At 40.8% G+C, this 18,468-nt stretch overlaps 1 protein-coding gene across 1 annotated transcript in view; it reads left to right on the top strand.

The window, feature by feature from the left end:
- LOC124742401 (sodium- and chloride-dependent glycine transporter 1-like) overlaps window positions 1-17,105 on the top strand; it is a 152,666-nt gene extending 135,561 nt beyond the window's left edge. Inside the window, exons 10-12 of the mRNA XM_047248803.1 lie at window positions 13,683-13,838; window positions 16,803-17,000; window positions 17,043-17,105. Of these exons, the coding sequence (XP_047104759.1) occupies window positions 13,683-13,838; window positions 16,803-17,000; window positions 17,043-17,105 (417 nt within the window). The remainder of the gene's footprint in view (window positions 1-13,682; window positions 13,839-16,802; window positions 17,001-17,042) is intronic.
- Window positions 17,106-18,468: the final 1,363 nt, after the last annotated feature.

The raw sequence follows: 18,468 nt of genomic DNA, 5'->3' as shown, positions 1-18,468 counted from the left end.
ATAAAATGTACATCCTTTTTTACAAGAAGTCGTCTAAAGACATTTGCTTTTACCTTCTCTTCAAAATGAGTCATAAACACAGAAGACGGCTAGACGAATGAAACATCTGCCTACTTATTGGTTAATGCGGATCTTTATTGAATTCGTGATGGTTAACTATGACATATCTAAAGAATTCATATAGAGGTATTTCAAGGCCATGAAGTAACATGAGTCTTGCTTGCAACACCGTCACAGAGAATTTGGCAGCATCGTCGACGAGACCCGAGTGGAGGTATCGGTTACAATAATTGCAACGCTAGGAGTGTCGGTAACAGTATAATTGAACACTGCATTGTCGGCGTCGTTGTCTTTGGCGGAGCGTCTAATGTACTTCTTTCGTCGTAATAATAATAATAGTAATAATAATAATAATAATAACACCGATGTAAAACATTACGCTGTTTTTCCTCCACGTTTTCTGTTATTTCATTGTCAATTATTTCCCGCGGAGCATAAGCCATAGCGTCAAGAGTAAAGTCGATAACAATAATGGTAAGTTTCAGCGATTATACATAAATGCCCAGCGCTTTATCGGCACAAATGCAATTTCATGCCTGATGACTAATGTCTCTCATTTGTTTTACTGAAAAACGTACTTGACATATTTCTGCCGCGGGAGCCACTTAGCCAGAAGAAAGTAAGCAAAGGTTACATAGGTCCCAGACTACAATAAAAATACAAGTTTCAATGAAAAGGTTGTGCCTATTATTTATTAATAATTAACCAATTCTTGGTTCTATTTTTGAGACCCAAATCACCAAATCATTTTCTAGTTGAAGTATATTTCTCTTCTTAGTTTTTATGTTCACCATTGAAGAGAATGCTAATTCACAAAGGCAGAAAGCGGCGGATGGCACTAATAATTTCAAAGCTTTCTTTGCCAGCTGTGGATACTCTTCTTTTCCCTTCATCCAGAAGACGTCAAACTGTTGCGAATTAAATTCCATTTTAAGCATTCCATCAGCTGCTAAATCTGTAAGTGCTTCTTTCGTCATCGTGCTCAGATCAGTCAGTTGTACTGTATATGTAGAAAAGTATTGAGTATCCATCTATGACCGTTGTCAGCGTCAGAGTTCAGCTCTGAAAAGTAACTTAACAGTTTCTCTTCCAAATTATGCAAGCTCTGTATCATGCAAGAAATGTGAGAACTTAATACCACCGACTGCTCCATTGAAATTTCTTCGAAAATCGTCTGAATACAAGGGAAGGACTCAAACATCATGTTTTGTAAAAATGTTGACCATAAACTAAGTTTAGAGAAATCCTTTGATTTTATCCTTAGCCGTTATAATGACAACACCTCTCACTGAGTATGTTGTCAGAAGTGTCTGCTCAGATCACGTTTCGCAACATTTTTTGACAATGCATGTGAGGTGAAACAGTGTGCGGAAGTTTGTGAAAACCTGAGTAAAAACAATGCATTAAATAGCAGTTGATCGAGTCACCAACTAGAGACACGAAACAGGACGAAAAATATGCAGAGGACATGCTGTCAAAAAAAGGAAAAGACGAAAATGAGCACTGAAACTGAATAATACAGTTCAGTTAGTGATGTAATTTTAAGAAATAAAAATTTGACCCATAGAAGATGATACATAGGTGTCGAAAAATGTCTGGGTAAATATAAAAATAAACTGTTTTTCATAACCCAGTTTTTACTGCTCAAGGCGTACCTTAGGACTCGCAATGCCACAGACAATTAGCTACAAGTTACAATCGATTCACCCTGCCAATAACAGCACCAACGAACGATTCCCGAAATCAAAGCATACGATATCGATTGCGTACCTCCCACGGCCCAGTGTGAAGTAGTTTTTTTTTTTTGGTCATCAGTCTACTGACTGGTTTGATGCGGCCCGCCACGAATTCCTTTCCTGTGCTAAGCTCTTCATCTCAGAGTAGCACTTGCAACCTACGTCCTCAATTATTTGCTTGACGTATTCCAATCTCTGTCTTCCTCTACAGTTTTTACCCTCTACTGCTCCCTCTAGTACCTTGGACGTCATTCCCTCATGTCTTAGCAGATGTCCTATCATCCTGTCCCTTCTCCTTATCAGTGTTTTCCACATATTCCTTTCCTCTCCGATTCTGCGTAGAACCTCCTCATTCCTTACCTTATCAGTCCACCTAATTTTCAACATTCGTCTATAGCACCACATCTCAAATACTTCGATTCTCTTCTGTTCCGGTTTTCCCACAGTCCATGTTTCACTACCATACAATGCTGTACTCCAGACGTACATCCTCAGAAATTTCTTCCTCAAATTAAGACCGGTATTTGATGTTAGTAGACTTCTCTTGGCCAGAAATGCCTTTTTTGCCATAGCGAATCTGCTTTTGATGTCCTCCTTGCTCCGTCCGTCATTGGTTATTTTACTGCCTAAGTAGCAGAATTCCTTAACTTCATTGACTTCGTGACCATCAATCCTGATGTTAAGTTTCTCGCTGTTCTCATTTCTACTACTTCTCATAACCTCCGTCTTTCTCCGATTTACTCTCAAACCATACTGTGTACTTATTAGACTGTTCATTTCGTTCAGCAGATCATTTAATTCTTCTTCACTTTCACTCAGGATAGCAATGTCATCAGCGAATCGTATCATTGATATCCTTTCACCTTGTATTTTAATTCCACTCCTGAACCTTTCTTTTATTTCCATCATTGCTTCCTCGATGTACAGATTGATGAGTAGGGGCGAAAGGTTACAGCCTTGTCTTACAACCTTCTTAATACAAGCACTTCGTTCTTGGTCGTCCACTCTTATTATTCCCTCTTGGTTGTTGTACATGTTGTATATGACCCGTCTCTCCCTATCGCTTACCCCTAATTTTTTCAGAATCTCGAACAGCTTGCACCATTTTATATTGTCGAACGCTTTTTCCAGGTCGACAAATCCTATGAACGTGTCTTGACTTTTCTTTAGCCTTGCTTCCATTATTAGCCGTAACGTCAGAATTGCCTCTCTCGTCCCTTTACTTTTCCTAAAGCCAAACTGATCGTCACCTAGCGCATTCTCAATTTTCTTTTCCATTCTTCTGTATATTATTCTTGTAAGCAGCTTCGATGCATGAGCTGTTAAGCTGATTGTGCGATAATTCTCGCACTTGTCAGCTCTTGCCGTCTTCGGAATTGTGTGGATGATGCTTTTCCGAAAGTCTGATGGTATATCGCCAGACTCATATATTCTACACACCAACGTGAATAGTCGTTTTGTTGTCACTTCCCCCAATGATTTTAGAAATTCTGATGGAATGTTATCTATCCCTTCTGCCTTATTTGACCGTAAGTCTTCCAAAGCTCTTTTAAATTCCGATTCTAATACTGGATCCCCTATCTCTTCTAAATCGACTCCAGTTTCTTCTTCTATCACATCAGACAAATCTTCACCCTCATAGAGGCTTTCAATGTATTCTTTCCACCTATCTGCTCTCTCCTCTGCATTTAACAGTGGAATTCCAGTTGCACTCTTAATGTTACCACCGTTGCTTTTAATGTCACCAAAGGTTGTTTTGACTTTCCTGTATGCTGAGTCTGTCCTTCCGACAATCATATCTTTTTCAATGTCTTCACATTTTTCCTGCAGCCATTTCGTCTTAGCTTCCCTGCACTTCCTATTTATTTCATTCCTCAGCGACTTGTATTTCTGTATTCCTGATTTTCCCGGAACATGTTTGTACTTCCTCCTTTCGTCAATCAACTGAAGTATTTCTTCTGTTACCCATGGTTTCTTCGCAGCTACCTTCTTTGTACCTATGTTTTCCTTCCCAACTTCTGTGATGGCCCTTTTTACAGATGTCCATTCCTCTTCAACTGTACTGCCTACTGCGCTATTCCTTATTGCTGTATATATAGCGTTAGAGAACTTCAAACGTATCTCGTCATTCCTTAGTACTTCCGTATCCCACTTCTTTGCGTATTGATTCTTCCTGACTAATGTCTTGAACTTTAGCCTACTCTTCATCACTACTATATTGTGATCTGAGTCTATATCTGCTCCTGGGTACGCCTTACAATCCAGTATCTGATTTCGGAATCTCTGTCTGACCATGATGTAATCTAATTGAAATCTTCCCGTATCTCTCGGCCTTTTCCAAATGTACCTCCTGCTTTTGTGATTCTTGAAGAGGGTATTTGCTGTTACTAGCTGAAGCTTGTTACAGATCTCAATTAGTCTTTCTCCTCTTTCATTCCTTGTCCCAAGCCCATATTCTCCTGTAACCTTTTCTTCTACTCCTTCCCCTACAACTGCATTCCAATCGCCCATGACTATTAGATTTTCGTCCCCCTTTACATACTGCATTACCCTTTCAATATCCTCATACACTTTCTCTATCTGTTCATCTTCAGCTTGCGACGTCGGCATGTATACCTGAACTATCGTTGTCGGTGTTGGTCTGATGTCGATTCTGATTAGAACTGTTCACAGTAACACACCCTCTGCCCTACCTTCCTGTTCATAACGAATCCTACACCTGTTATACCATTTTCTGCTGCTGTTGATACTACCCGATACTCATCTGACCAGAAGTCCTTGTCTTCCTTCCACTTCACTTCACTGACCCCTACTATATCTAGATTGAGCCTTTGCATTTCCCTTTTCAGATTTTCTAGTTTCCCTACCACGTTCAAGCTTCTGACAGTCCACGCCCCGACTCGTAGAACGTTATCCTTTTGTTGATTATTCAATCTTTTTCTCACGGTAACCTCCCCCTTGGTAGTCCCCTCCCGGAGATCCGAATGGGGGACTATTCCGGAATCTTTTGCCAATGGAGAGATCATCATGACACTTTTTCAATTACAGGCCACATGTTCTGTGGATACACGTTACGTGTCTTTAATGCAGTGCTTTCCATTGTCTTCTGCATCCTCATGTCGTTGATCATTGCTGATTCTTCCGCCTTTGGGGGCAATTTCCCACCCCTAGGACAAGAGAGTGCCCTCAACCTCTATGCGCTCCTCCGCCCTCTTTGACAAGGCCGTTGGCAGAATGACGCTGACTTCTTATGCCGGAAGTCTTCCGCCGCCAATGCTGATTATTTATCAAAATTTAGACACTAGCGGGAATCGCTACCCCTAGACCACGGGTGAAGTAGTGGAAATAAGAAGTGAGAAACCTAACATCAGAATTGGTGATCAAGAAGTGGACAAGGTTATGGAGTTCTGCTACCTTGGAGACAAAATGTCGCATGACGGAACGAAGCAAGGAAGGCATAGAAGCAGACTAGCAAAACCACAATGTGCATTCCTATCTAAGAGTGTCAAAATAGGTCTGAATTTGAGGAAGAAATTTCTGATACTATGCATTTGGGGCAGTGCATTGCATTGTAGTGAACGTTGGACTGTGAGAAAACAGGAACAGAAGAGAATCGAGGAGTTTGAGATGTGGTGTTGAAGAAGAGTGCTGAAAATTAGGTAGATAGATAAGATAAGGAATGAGGAGTTCCTGTGCAAAATAGGCGAGGAAAGGAATGTGCGGAACACAGACAAGAAGAAGGGACAGCATGATAAGACTTGTGTTAACACAAAATGGAATAACTTCCATGGTAATAGAGGAGCTGTGGAGGGGAAAACTATAGGGGAAGACAGAGATGGAAAGCATCCAGCAAGTAATTGAGGACGTATGGCGCAAGTTTTACACTGACATTCTGAAATGAAATGGTTAGCTCAGGAGAGGAATTTGAGGCGGGCCGTATCAATCTAGTCACCTGTAAACAGTTTCCTTCCCTAGGAAACAGAATACAAAAGAAAACAAGAAAGTTAGTTTTCGTAATGTTATTCCTCACAGTTAGCGTGTGTGTGGAAAACGAATAGGTGGTTGCATGGTAGATGGCCAGCCCACGGTAATGTCATGCATTCCGAATTAAGTAGGGACTTCAGAATGTCGACCCACGGTAAGACCACTACGCACAACAGTGAACATTGTCAGAAAGGAGCACATGTTCTGCGGTCCGTGCCGTCACAGTTCTTCTGCGGTACTGGTAACATATGTCAAAGTTGACGCAGCAACTGGAAACGTACTCCAAAAAACGCGAGGCAGTACGATACTTGTGGTCAAACATCTGAATTGCACACAGATTGTTGGTGAAATTATGACGATGTATGGAGCAAACGTAACGTCGCGTCCAGCCACAATAACATAATGCTAACAATTTTCCCAAGGCCGCACAGATATGGATGACTGTGATTGGAAAGTCCGGATCTTACTCCACGCGGTTTGCATCTTCCTGGCAAGTTGAAAAACATGTGGGTAGAAAATATTTTCCAACAATGAGTACGTTTACACAGCGACTCTCGAATTTGTCCGCGACCAAGGAGCGGTTTTCTGTCGCAGAGGAATTGAGCGATTGGTAGAACGTCCCCACCGTTCTTTATAGATACTTGGTGACATTGCAGAAAAATAGCTGTGCATGGGTCCCCATTAGGAAACTTCAGCTATTTCTGTAACACTTCGATTCTATGTTGTGTTATCTATAAGACACAGGGGGAGCAAATTATTGTTAGTGGGAATTTTCAATGTAGATTTTGATAGAACTTGATAGAAAGAATGGCCTTGAAGTATTGATTTTCCTATGGAAACTGTAGAGGGAGCCAGCAAAAGTGTTTTTATTGATCAAGATAAATTTAATCAAATAAAAACTTTCTCTGTTAAGAACGGTCTTTCTGATCATGATGCCCAGCTAGTTACAGTATATGACACAGCTCCATACAGTAACGAAAAACATTCCTCCAAAATAGTGCGTTCAGTTAGCGATTTAACAATTGCAAAATTTTAGGGAAGCTTGCAACAGTTAGACTTGGATGAGGTGTACAGGAAACCTGATTCTAATTTAAAATTTGCTTATTATACCTTTGTGAGTCTATTTGAAATAATATTCCCTGAGAAAACAGTGAATCGTATTTGTAAGAAACCATATTAGAAGTTGTGGCTTAATAAATAGATAAAAATAGCTTGTAAATAGAAAATGGAAATATATCTTACAGGTGAAAGGACAAATGATCCAGCAACGGGGAAACATTATAAAAACTACTTCACTGAAATAAGGAATGTTAATAAAATGTCAAAAAGCATGTATATTATGTCTGAGATTAGCATCTCTGATAGTGAAATTAAAACAATTTGGAATGTTGTTAAATGGGAAACAGGGCAATAGAGAGCACAAGAGGACTACAGTTCTATCAAACTAAATGAAAAATTTGTTAACAAAAAGTCGGAAATATAAAATACTTTTAGTAATCATTTTTTAGTGTTGTAGAGGAAATAGGACCCAGCTGTTCATTAGAAAATTCAGGATTGTACGTGGAAGAGACAACACCTTCTCAATTTCATAAAACTGGAATTCACCCCACTTCTCCTACTGAAATTAGGAAAATAATAAAATCACTGAAAAGTAAATCATGCATGGAACTGATGACATTTCCAACAGAGTACTGAAACTTGTTTCCAATAGGTAAGTAGATATCAGTCACATATGTAGTAACTCACTGAAACAGAGCATTTTTCTGGATAGACTGAAATATCATATTATTAAATCGTTGCATAGAAAGGGGGATAGGTCTGATGCTAACAACTACCACCTAGTATCACTTCTGACAGCTTTATACAAATTCTTGAAAAAGCAATATATTGAATAGTACCTTCAGATATTTGTAAAAATGAACGCGACTGCTACGGTCGCAGGTTCGAATCCTGCCTCGGGCATGGATGTGTGTGATGTCCTTAGGTTAGTTAGGTTTAAGTAGTTCTAAGTTCTAGGGGACTGATGACCACAGCTGTTAAGTCCCATAGTGCTCAGAGCCACTTTTTATTTGTAAAAATGAAGTACTAACAGAATATCAGTTTGGTTTTCAGAAATGGTTTTCATCAGAAAATGCAATATATTCTTTCACTGATCAAATATTAAATGCTCTGCATAACTGAACATGATTCACACAGTCAAAAGCCTTTGACAGATCACAAAAAAAATCTAATGGATTTTGATTTTTTTGGATCTGTCAAAGGCTTTTGACTGTGTGAATCATGAAATTCTTCTAGATAACCTTAAGTATTGCGGCATGAGTGCACGAATGGTTTAATTCATATTTAACTGGAGGAATGCAGAAGGTGGAAATTAACAGTACAGATAATCTGGAAAAAATCAGCACTCATATAGCTGGAAAGGTATCAAGAACAGTGTCTTACAGGATTCAGTCTTGGGTCCCTTATTGTTCTTAATAAGTGTTAACGACTTGCCACACTACATTTATGAAGATGCAAAGCTAGTTTTTTAATGATGATACAAGTATAGTAATCACACCAAAATAACAAGAATTAGCCGAGGAAATTGTAAATAATCTCTTTCAGAATATAATTAAGTGCTTCTCTGAAAATGAACTTTCATTAAATTTTAAGAAAACACTCTATGTGCAGTTCTGTGCAGTAAATGGCGTAACACCATTGAAAAATATAGACTTTGAACACAAGTCTGCGACTAAAGCAGAGTATCCAAAATTTCTGGATATGCACAGATAAGAAATTGTAGTGGAAGAAACACACTGATCATCTGCTGCAATGTTTGAGTACAGCTCCTTATGCTATTAGTGTTACTCCAAATTTTTCTGATAAATATATTAATAAATTAGCCTACTATCCCTATTTTCATTCACTGCTTTCGTATGGCATCACATTTTGGTGTATGTAATCATTAAGAGAAGAAGTATTCATTGCACAAAAGTGTGTAACCAGAATAACAGTTGCAGGTCACTCAAGATCACCTTGCAGACATTTATTTAAGCAACTAATGATATTCATAGTACCTTCACAATACATATATTCACTTATGAAATTTGTTATTAATAAACAATCCCGAACAGAAAGTAACAACAAAGAGCATAGCTACAACACTAGAAGAAAGGACAATCTTTACTATTCTGGGTTAAGTTTGACTTCAGCTCAGAAAGTGGTGAATTATGTTGCCACAAAAGACTTTGTCATTTACCAAATAGTATTTATAGTCTGATAGATAGCGAACCAGCATTTAAAAACAAATTAAAAGAATTTGACGACTCCTACTTAATAGATGAATTTTTAAATATGAAGTAGCAATTGTAAAGAAAAAGGATTATTTCCTATAAAGAAACTTTATTTTAAACTAATACAATTTCTCATCATTACCAAATGTATTCACGATCTATGGAACAACTGTTAATGCAATGTCTCGGTTCACCCAAGAAGCATGTAGGGGTGTAGCATTCTTGAAACCAACATTTGCGTTAATTTTGTTTGTGAACACTTGGCAGTTTTCGTTGTTTCATCACAAATCGCTTACCACTGAATCAAGTCACCACATTTTGGGATTCCTAGCTCATCCAGAAACCTTTTAAGACTCTGTGTAATATATGACTTCACGTTTGCTATTGATTTTTTTCAAAGAACCTCCTCTCACTGGGTTACTGTCTAACCGTTTGTTAGTTATCTGAATGTCTGGTGGACCATGCTACTAAACATTCAGAAATTATTCTATGGAGTAGAAACAGCTGTCGAGCAGTTATGATTTCGATTTGAGTTGGAAGTGAATTTTATTATTTATTAAAATTCTTACCTCACTGAGCAGAAGATCTTTCATGGTTGAATACCTCACTTCCTGTGTCACACTAAGTCGGCTGGCCCGTGTAAATTATTTCTCCTCTTAGCTTGATACGGGGTGAACCATAACACCACCGACGAACGTCTTGAGGATGTAGTATTGAGCAAAACGAAACAAATGTCTACTAAACATGGGCCCTAAAAACATACCCTAAGGGCTCTAAGTACTTACTCATCTTAGATAACGTGAAATACATATGTTCTATTGAAAGACCTCTGCGTTCAATATTTTGGGAGAAGGTATTAAGGACTATACAAGAAAAAATATACAGCAAACATGTGCTCTAATGTCCATAGCTTATGAACTATGAGCACTTGTTCAGTAGAAGAGATGCGCCTCACAGTAGCTCATAGCGCTCAGGGTATGCATTTTAAGGCCCATGTTCACTGGACATTCCCGTCCTGTTTTAGTCCATACTATCACCTCAGTAAGTTTGTCGCTGGAGTTACGGGTCATCTTGTATTTATGAATGTATCTGTTTTTTGGACTCTGATTGTTAACGATCAACTCCACGAAAAAGTAAATGTACACTAAGGCTGTAACAGGTATTAATTTGAAGAGCTGTGTACAAGGTCTACTAGGGTGGACACCACATATTATTATTATTATTACACAATTCGTCCCCACAAAAATTTTTCCCTCAATCACGAGTTACCTCAGAATATTTTGCTGTAAATCATTATGACAATAGGAACAGTAAGTCAGCTTGTGGAAATTTTCATCTCCAAAATCTGATATTGTCTGTAATTCAAAAATTGGACTTTTAAGATCTGTAACATATGACTCTCAGTTCAAGTTATCAATGTAAAAAGACTAGTCGTTCAGAATATTCTGTTCCATTTGACGATTTACCCTCATTAATTATTTCAGACATTGTGGTCAGACTAAGTGCGGTACTGAATTGTATATATCGCGTTTTATCTAAACTCAATTTGCAGAGAACCCGTTGTTAATTTTAAACAAAATATTATTTACCTTCATTAGTGTTATGGTTACTCCTTTAGGCTTGATTATAATACTTCCATCAGCAGCAAAGGGATGTGCTTCTGCCCTTTGGATGTACAGCGCCTGAAAAGATTTAGTACCCATGGGAGGACGACGCTGATTTTGATCCGATGATGGCGTATGCCACCTAGAGGACAATAGATGTAGTGACAATGGTTGCAACGTCGTCCTCCAACACATAGCGTAATGGCACAGCTACCAGAGCGTCCGTCATCTGTGTCTGCGCTTTAATGGGGAATACTCACAACCAGAAGGCTCAGTGTGTAATCTCCCCAATATGTTTCTGCATGAAACTTAGCCAAAATTTACCTCCCCCCAATTTATAAAAAAATCTACGTATTGTCAAAACTATGTACCCACAAATTGTCACCCAACTTAAACTCGTATGCTGACCTTTGACAACACAGAAACTAATTTCAGTTGAACTGTAACTGATGTGAATACAACTTGTCCTTATATTAAATGTGCAAATGAAGTACAACTATCTGGACCTAACCAAAATTTCCACTTACCTCGCCTCTTGACAACATTGTTCTAGATTTCTCGAAAGCACAACAGCAAATAAAATTTCCAAACAATATTAAAACTGTTGCTTACCACATAGCGCAAGATGGTAAAGAGTAATAGTAATTCATCTTTAAACAGTTGGATGGGAGAGTAACTTTTTCTGTGAAATGATATTCCAAGAAAATGATTTTAGAAACAAGAACGTACCCAAAAGACAGAGTAAAAGTTCCTGTGATCCCCACTCATAACATTTGTCTGAACAACAGTATTCATAACAAAGTGAACAATAATTTAAGAAGGGTACAATGTTAAAAAAGAATTTCTATAAAACCCAAACACCTTAGTCAGTTGATATCTTAATGAATGACTCATAGAAGTGGGGTGTTCTTTTCTGAGCTAATTAACTAGCTCACAATAATCATTCCGACAAACTAGTTGCGCAGTGCCGCAGTCTTACTTCAGACTTCTTTTCAAAAATAATAACATTTTTCAAAATTTATATTCTTTTAACCTTCAGATATATACATCATATTCATCCTTGCTGTCCTTTACGATAAATCTTTCTTCACCCAACATATACAAGCACAAGTCAACAGAGCACTACTGAAAACGTCCATCATCCTGCCACACTCGAACTAAGAATGTACCAGACTGCGCAAGGGAAAGACTGAGCAACTGAAAGACTAAAGATTCTGTAACGGTAAAGTAACATGTTTTGTGCGTGACGTGCATGACGGTAACTTAAAAAAATCAAAATTACGTATCCAGCTTACAAGTGTGGTACAGAGGTGTGAAGCAAGCAGGCAACCATGCCACAGAAATTCTCTCTGCTTCCTACAGTCAATCAAGCGGGTTTGAAAGGGGTCAAATTTTGACCTTCCGAGCGGCGGGATGGTCCTTTCGGAGAATTGTCACACGAATTGGACGTGCTGCGTCATCTGGGCGACGATGCTGGCATCAGTGATCACATCCGTAGACGAAATTCTGGACATCCGACCAGCACAGACGCCCTCCAGGATCGTCGTATTGTAAGGGCAGCAGTGGCAGATCGTACGGTTACCAGAACATAGATAAGAGAATTTGTGAGACCAGTTGTGTCAAGAAGAATTCTGCGAACTGTTATTAGCAGTGGGATTACGGGCACGTACATTTCTATCCCGTCTTCAACTCACGCCGCAGTATCGACGTGAACGGTTCGACTAGTGCCGTCAGAGGATCACTTGCAAAGATGGTCTTCAGCGATGATAGCAGATTCTGTCAGCAGACAAGTAATGGTTGTTTGCTCGTACGACGTAGACCTGCTGAGCGCTGTTAGTAGAATACACTCGTCCAAGAGACACTGTCTTTACCACAGGCCTGGAGTACGATAACCTACAACTCTTGTTTACCTCTGATGTTTCTGGAGGGGACGCTAACCAGCGCTCGGTACGTGCAGAATGTCGTTAGACCCATTATTTTGCCGTTCTGGCAACAGAAAGGTCATACGTTGTTCCGACAGGATGATACTTGCCCACACACTACCAAAGAAACTCAGCGTGCTCTGGAAGACGTGTGGAAACTTTCTCGGCCAGCAGGATATTCTAACTTGTCTCCAATGGAGCACACGAGAGATATGATGGGACTAGAAGTGAGTCAACCAGTAGCTGTTCCAGAAGTACGTGAACAGGTGGAGCAGGTGTGGCATGACTTATCCCAGGACGGTATTCGCCATCCGTACTATCGACAGAATGCCAGAGTCAGCGCCTGCATTGCCGCCCGTGGAGGCTACGTCAGGTGCTAATACGGGTGTTTCAGCATGGGTCGACAGCTAATACCTGAGGACCGCTTGTGCTCTTGATCGGGTAAATGTAATCATTTCATGTAGTCCATAAGCACTGTTGCAGCTATAAATCTTGAGTGTATCGGGAACTTCTAAAAGGGTGTAATACTTTTTTTTCGGTATGATGTCACATCATTTTTATCCAACAAGAATAAGAAGGCGATCAGGCCGAATAGGTCCTGAAATACATCTGTACCGATTCGTCTTCATTCTGAAGATGCTGTTTCACTGTGCACACTCCCTGAGTTTATGAATGCAACGGTTACATCTTTTCAGTTGGATAGGACGAAAACCAGTTTCCAGCTCAATATTTGATAATACATTGGAAATAATAATAATGAAGCACGCCTGTCCTTTCATGCCTGCCAGTAAGATCGAGTAGAAGTCACTACTGAATAATGACGTAACACGAGGTTACAAGGTTCCTCCCCAGTCTAATATCCCTGCAGGTTACCCCCCCCCCCCCCCCCCAAAAAAAAGAAGAAAGGCAACATGAATTCAATAACTGCAACTATTTACCCGTTCCTTGCGCTGCGTGTTCGCAAAACGTGCACCGTACAGTCCTCCACGAGCACCTTCTTGTAAAACGTGCGCTGCGTGTGGAGCGAGGAGTGCGGCCGGCAGTCAGCGATCGCCCGCCCTGTGGAACGGGATGAGCTCCACGGCCTCGTCTCTGTGTTTGCAGGCGGTGTTCGGCTTCACGATGTACAACTACGAGGCGCCCTACTACGGCGACTACGTGTTCCCCGACTGGGTGAACGTGATGGGAATTCTGATCGGCACCTCCGCCATCGTGCCGATGCCCGTTTTCGCCGTCTACCGCGTCACACTCAGCAAAGAGGTGGGTTCATCGCCGGCCGTCTGCTGCTGCTCTGCTTTCTGTACTCAAAGCTTCTCGACTTCAACGATAGGCTAAATTTATAACTGGTGAACGCTGCCCCGAAACACTCGCTATCGTGTTCGTGTTACAGCATGTTTCAGTGTTTATGAGTTTACGAGTCACCTTCGAGTTACGTAACTACACTTCGTTTTACATAGTTTTTAGTTTGTAACAGTGACATTGTTTTAGTTACAGGTCGAACAGAAAACGTATCACATATTACTACTACAAATATTTTGAGGAACAACAGTAATATTCAGTGAAATTCATACGTACCTAATGGCTGAAAATCTTTGGATGAACTCAGAACTACAGAAATGACAATCGGAATCTGTTATTTCTGATCAGATAGTGTACAGGCAAGTAATGACACCATCACGTCAGAAAGGATCACATTTTTAACTTTAGAATGCGCTATGCAGCATAACAATGCAACCACGATTCGAAGTCTATCGATTCTGAAAATGACAGCGTCTGTCTCATAATACTTACATTACAGCGTTTTTATAAAGTAGCGAACGTTCGGGGGCCAAAATGAAATTACCAGACAATTGAACTGCTAAGGAGTTGCAAAAAAAATTGTTAACCGCCTTACATAAGGACATCCTGCTCGAGTGGATTGTAGATGTGGTCGTGAAGTGGAAACCACAGTGGAATCAAGACTGGCCAGACCTCTTGTACTGGCGGGCAGAGATATTCGAACTTTGCGGAGCGTGGTTGTAAGAAATCCCATGTAATCAGTGTAAAGAATCATTTCTGAGTTCCAAAATGCTTTTTTGAAATCCATGGCATAAAACTGTATTAAAAGTCTTTCATTACCGCCTCTTTCAGTGTTGTACCATCATCCAAATTTTTTCTGCACCACCACATCTCAAACGCTACGATTCTCTTCTGTTGCGTCTTTTCAATCTGTGATTCACTACCACACATTGCTGTGCTTCAAACGTACGCCACTTTTATCAGGTGGTTAACTATGTCTTAGTCCCTGACACCGCTTCGGATTTTTCGAATTTGACGAGCTAGTTAATCGAAAATTTTTGGTTCAAAGACTTCCTAGCATAAGACTGCGTTGTCATAGCAGTAGGCTGTTTACATTTTATAGCCATTCACTGTGTAACGAATCCACACACATTCTAAATGTGTGTGCATGTTTCTGTGTGTGTGCGTGTGCGTGCGTGTGTGTGTGTGTGTGTGTGTGTGTGTGTGTGTGTATGTGTGTTGTCCACATCTCCTCCTAAACCTTAAACCATTGAAGTGGTTTTTCAGTCAAACTTTGCACACATATCCTTTAAGGTCAGGGAACAATCGCTGTGGCGGTAAGAACCACCTATTCTAACATAGGTCAGGAGATATGATGTCATGAAGAATGAGCTGCGTGAAAAACTGCCCGATTGTGAATGACGTTCAGATTTGTTACTTCTTTTCTATTCAGTTTATTCGCAACACATTTTGCGCACAGTATCAACATATGCCGCTGAATGTACCTACAAAAATGTGTCATTGTAAGACATATAGATCAGGAGATATGACGTCATAAACACTGAGTTCGTGAACTGCGGAATCATGCTCGAGGTTTAAATTCGCAACTCCTTTACTACTAACTCTCCTCAGACCACACCGGTGTTACTTATGTTTTAATGTTTGACTTTTTGAAGAACATTATGTCTTATATTTTAATGTAGACTTGAGCAACTCAACTGTTGAATCACTGTACATCTTTGACGATATGTTCTTCATGTAATTACCATACCTTCTGATGAAGTCACCCTTAGAGGTATGGAAACCTGCTCAAGGTATATAGAAAACCTATGCAACCGGTTGGCACATTTTTACATATTTTTCAAATCTATTCGCAAGATATTTCGCAGACAGTATCCACGTATGCTGCTGAATGTACCTACAGATATAAACCATTGCACGACAAATAGCCCAAGAGATATGACATCATTAACACTGAGATGCGTAAAAGATTGCCGCGTCGTGTATGAGGTTTTAATACATTTATTCTTTACTACTAAGAAGCTCGTACAGTCGAGTCAGATTAAGGAAATTCCCGACACCTGGCAGCGCTACTGACAGTTTTCACCTGCGAAGTGGAAACGGCTGTAGGCGACAACAATAGCCCTCTATAGTGCTGTGAAGAGACGTTGCCATAGAGACGTCTACAAAATCGGGTTGTACTCACGCAAAGCAGCTGCGCCGAGCGTACAGAAACTGTCCGGCATCATGTTTTTTGGTTTGAATACTGCACTTATGCTCTTGTACGTTATGCATATTTCTTTGTACGACTGATTCATGATATCAGTGGTGTTTTCAAGAATACATGGAAATTAAACTTTCTCGATACTTAACTACAAACACGGTTCAATTTTTGTTTTTCTTTCGAATGGAAAATGATCAAAATATTCAGCCAAACTCGGGATTGTCATATAAGGGCCGGTCGGGGTGGCCGAGCGGTTCTAGGCGCCACAGTCGAACCGCGCGACCGCTACGGTCGCAGGTTCGAATCCTGCCTCGGGCATGGATGTGTGTGATGCCCTTAGGTTAGTTAGGTTTAAGTAGTTTTAAGATCTAGGGGACTGATGACCTCAGAAGTTAAGTCCCATAGTGCTCAGAGCCATTTGAACCATTTTTCGGGTTTGTCAACTTGTAACACATAAAATTTTAGGCCATGGAACCTTGCAAATGCAGATGTTTTTATTTTATTTTTTGTTTTCGTAAGGATGTTACAAGTAGAGTCCTGTGTAGTCCGAAGTAAAAAAAAGGCTGTTTCACGTGTAGCGTTACAGGGCTGCAGGTTTGGCGCTGATGAAAAAATTTCGCAGCGTGCGCTCTTTCCGCCGCCCCCTACGCGCTACGTGGGGAGTTCGTTGCTTCTTGCTTCCTTTCATGAGTCCCCCAGGGCAGCGTTGTTGTACGGAGCAGCCGGTGATGACGACGAAGCGGCGGCGGCAGAGCCCGCGGGTGCTTACCGGGAGAGCCCGTTGGCTGCTGGCCGCGTTTGACATTCTGGTCGCCTGTTCGCAGAGGGGGGCGGCGCTGTTCCGGCCCACTCAGCGCTGGGGCCCCGGGGGCAAGCTGCTGCCCACCCCCAGCTCCACGTCGACGACGCCGCCGCCGGGGGCCGGCGCAGACGCCGCCTCGCCGCCCGACGCCTGCTCGCAGCACTCCGGCTCCGCCTCCAGCTACTCCGCCTACGAGAACTACGCCTTCAACAAGGAGCCATGAGCACCACACCTGCTCCTGCCGTTGCCTCACCACAGCCGTCACTCTTCCGTTACGCAGAAATTCCACTTCCAGTCTCCGGACATTGACTACTCGACCGTCGACCGAACTTACATCTTTGAGTCTGCGGCAGACAATAATATACCTAGTCACTTGTTACGTCTCTGGAAGTAAGACGAAGGCATTAACTAGACGCTTATCGAGATGCTCACGTCAGACTTCGATTATTAAGGCAGTGGACGTGGCCTTAACTGATCTCTCAAGACCAGTTCCTCTCTCAATATATGTACCGTGATATCATGGGGATGCTGAAACGTGAACTTCTCGCCACTAAAAGTATCTTCGAAACTACGAAATTAAAATACTGGACTTATGTATGTTTTCACATCTTATAAATCTTTCGTACAGAGAACCCTGGTGTTCGTTACAATTAAATCATGAGAGTTTCGTCCCTCTTTTCAGACAGCATTTGGTTCTGAAGCAAAGTGTAATTTTCAATAGCGCCCAGCTAGGTAAAATGTCTGTGTCAACGACGAGGGGGGAGGGGGGGGGGTATGAACCATGCCAAAGATAAAGTAATGCCTCACAACGAAAACGTAATTCAGTAAACTACTTGAAACTTTTCAGCCTCCCTTACACATATTCTGTACGCAGGCGCAGTGACACACGCATACGCACACACAAAGGAGAGAGATGGAAGAGGGGAAGGAAGGGAGAAAGAAAGAAAGAGGGAGCAAGAGAAGGAGGGGTGTGTGTGTGTGTGTGTGTGTGTGCGTGTGTGTTTGTCGAGAGGAAGCAACTTTCCTGATATCACGAATCAAATCCTAATGAATTACAGAACTCGCAATTTCTGTCAACGTAAATGTCTGTTATGCACGTAAAAATGGGCTCATTTTAATTTATCGAATGGCATTATGAAAGTAAACGATAATCAGTGAAACAGAAATTACTTGTCAGGTAAATAAGTTTCACAACCATATACCTATGTAAACTTATTAACTTACAGACTTTTGGCATAGGACTTCTGTGCCCTTTAATACATTATAGTCTTACCTACATAATGTCACCAAAGTTTCGACACATGGTACAGGGTGTGGCACTCAAACCTGCTTGATTTCAAAGACCGAGGGAAAGAAAGCACAGTAGATACCGCAATGAAAAATGCACCACATTGTACAGCATCTCAAAGAATTTATTTATTTATCATCAATACATCTCTACATGTGAACCATTTGCAGCACGAGGAATATCGAGTATATATTCAATTTCTTGTCAAGTTCTTTGTAACATTTCCTCCGTTATTGCTGCAATCGCATTAGTGATACGATGTCGCAACATAGGAAAATCGTCCACTTTGGTCGCATGC

The sequence above is a fragment of the Schistocerca piceifrons genome, chromosome 1 (assembly GCF_021461385.2).
Source record: "Schistocerca piceifrons isolate TAMUIC-IGC-003096 chromosome 1, iqSchPice1.1, whole genome shotgun sequence".
Lineage (NCBI taxonomy): Eukaryota > Metazoa > Arthropoda > Insecta > Orthoptera > Acrididae > Schistocerca > Schistocerca piceifrons.
Note: the sequence above shows the minus strand (reverse complement) of the source record. Positions and strands in the feature narration are given on the sequence as shown.